A 1,969-nucleotide genomic window follows, 5' to 3' on the forward strand; every position below is an offset into this window, starting at 1 on the left:
TAAAATTAAAAAATTCATTTTGATGAAGTTCCTTTATTATCTGTTTTTTTCCCCCAAATTATTCCATGTAATTAAATCACCAAACCGCAATGATTCAGCTGGTGTCCGCCGCCTGGTCCCTCCGGATTCACTTCTACTGCTCCGGTGTAGAAATATGCAAATTTTTAGGTTCTTTACACACTTGAGCAATAAGGTGCGTTGGCTGAGCTTTAGGGAGTGGCCTGGTTATATGGGCGTCTCTAAAACACACAACCTGAAGAACATATAAAATCTCAACACTGCGCTGTTTCTGACATATCTGACTTACAGAAGCCCTCGAGAGAGACAAACAGAGAAACTCTAAAGACACAAAACTCCAAGAAAATGTACTCACGATCTGACAGCATGACTCTGACTGTTCGCCGGCAGGAGAGCTTCGCCTTCTCCAGGCTGGCGACCCGCAGCACGGAGCCGGAGGTCTTCACCTTCGAGCGGATTCCGACTCAGGCCACCGCCGTGCACTCCTTTGTGCCCGTCCGGCCGAAGAAGCGCTGCACCCGGGTGATGTACCCCGCTAAAGTCCGCATGCACCTTCCACCACCGGAGAAAAGCCAAGCCAAGCGTTGGCTGGTCATCCTGTGCCTGGTGGTGCTGTGGCAGATCTACACCGAGGATCCCTGCGTCGAGACGCCGCTGAGCAGCGCAGACAGCCCGGTCAGCGACTACCACGGGTTCTCCTTCCAATCAGCGGAGGAGGTCAGCGCCAGCTCTGCGGCTCTGTCAGCCTCACCGAGCGGCTGCGAGGACGGCATCTCATCAAGTGACATGTCCATCCCCACCACCACCTGCCCAATGCCAAGCCAAGAGACGGAAGGCAGCCATGGGTTCGAGCAGAGCGCCGGGAAGAGCTACATGGTGGCTCTGCTGGTCTACCACAGACTGGGCAGCGACAACTAAATCCCTCTGGACTGGTTTAACCGTAAACCACCCTAGTCCCGGTTCCTGGGATCGAAAACGAACCGAGCTGGAGTTGTTCCTGAGCAGCTTCTGGAGAGCAGCGGTGCGTCCTGCGCGGCGCAGCCGGGGAGGGAGCTCCATGCGCCGGCTTCCCCATGCCAGCAGTCCCCCTGAGAGCGGTGGACACAGTCTGGAGTGGGACACAAGAAACTGTGAAAAACTGAAACTTGAACTTAAAGAACTGTACAAAACTTGAACTGATCTTCGTGTGATTTACACTTCGACTCTAACTGCACTTCTAGGCCTGCAGGCAAACTGGATGTTTTACAAGTTTAATTCTGTCTGGAAAACTGTCACTCCTGTAGGCAACAGCCGAAACTGACACTGTCTGTTATGTTAATGTCTTATTTAGTTATTTATTCTATTATTTGCTATTTATTGACCGATGATTTTAATAAAAAAATGTTTTTAAAAGAAGTTCCTGTTTTCCGCCTCTTCACTGAAATGCACAAAAGGTTTTTTCACTGTTTTCAGAGTATTTTCATCAAAACAAAACACCTTATAAATATTGTGATTATTAGATGTTGAATATCTTGCAGACTGCATTGGATCATGATCAAGAAACCTGCAACATAATTGCATTAGATGCAATGTTATATACCTTTATACCTGCAACTGCAAATTGCAATAAAAAAGAGGCATTTTTTTAAACTAAAAGGTATCAAAAAAGTCTTGATTTTACAGAATTATACAAAACTTTAAAACACCATATTTTACCAAAGATGACCATTTTCTAAATTCTTTAAGGCTAAATGATTTCCTGGTATTTGAATTGTTGAAAACATCTCAGAAACAAGTGTCTATATGACATTCGGTTGCATATATTTGTCTTTCAACAACTTTGCAAACACTTGAAACACTTTAAACCAGCTGCAGAGACACTGAGCCAAGCACACTGAGTTTGAAAACATGATCTGATAACTGCGATTCAAATATTTGAAAGAAAGAAAGGAATGATTTTGTGAGGGAAAAA

At 45.5% G+C, this 1,969-nt stretch overlaps 1 protein-coding gene across 1 annotated transcript; it reads left to right on the forward strand.

Annotated features, from left to right (window-relative positions):
* The first annotated feature begins 257 nt into the window (after window positions 1-257).
* On the forward strand, window positions 258-1,413 carry ier3 (immediate early response 3). The gene has a single exon (XM_042420416.1). The coding sequence runs from the start codon at window positions 364-366 to the stop codon at window positions 934-936; it is 573 nt and encodes a 190-aa protein (XP_042276350.1). The 5' UTR covers window positions 258-363; the 3' UTR covers window positions 937-1,413.
* The last annotated feature ends 556 nt before the right edge of the window (window positions 1,414-1,969 follow it).

Source organism: Thunnus maccoyii, chromosome 9, assembly GCF_910596095.1.
Source record: "Thunnus maccoyii chromosome 9, fThuMac1.1, whole genome shotgun sequence".
Classification (NCBI taxonomy): Eukaryota; Metazoa; Chordata; class Actinopteri; order Scombriformes; family Scombridae; genus Thunnus; species Thunnus maccoyii.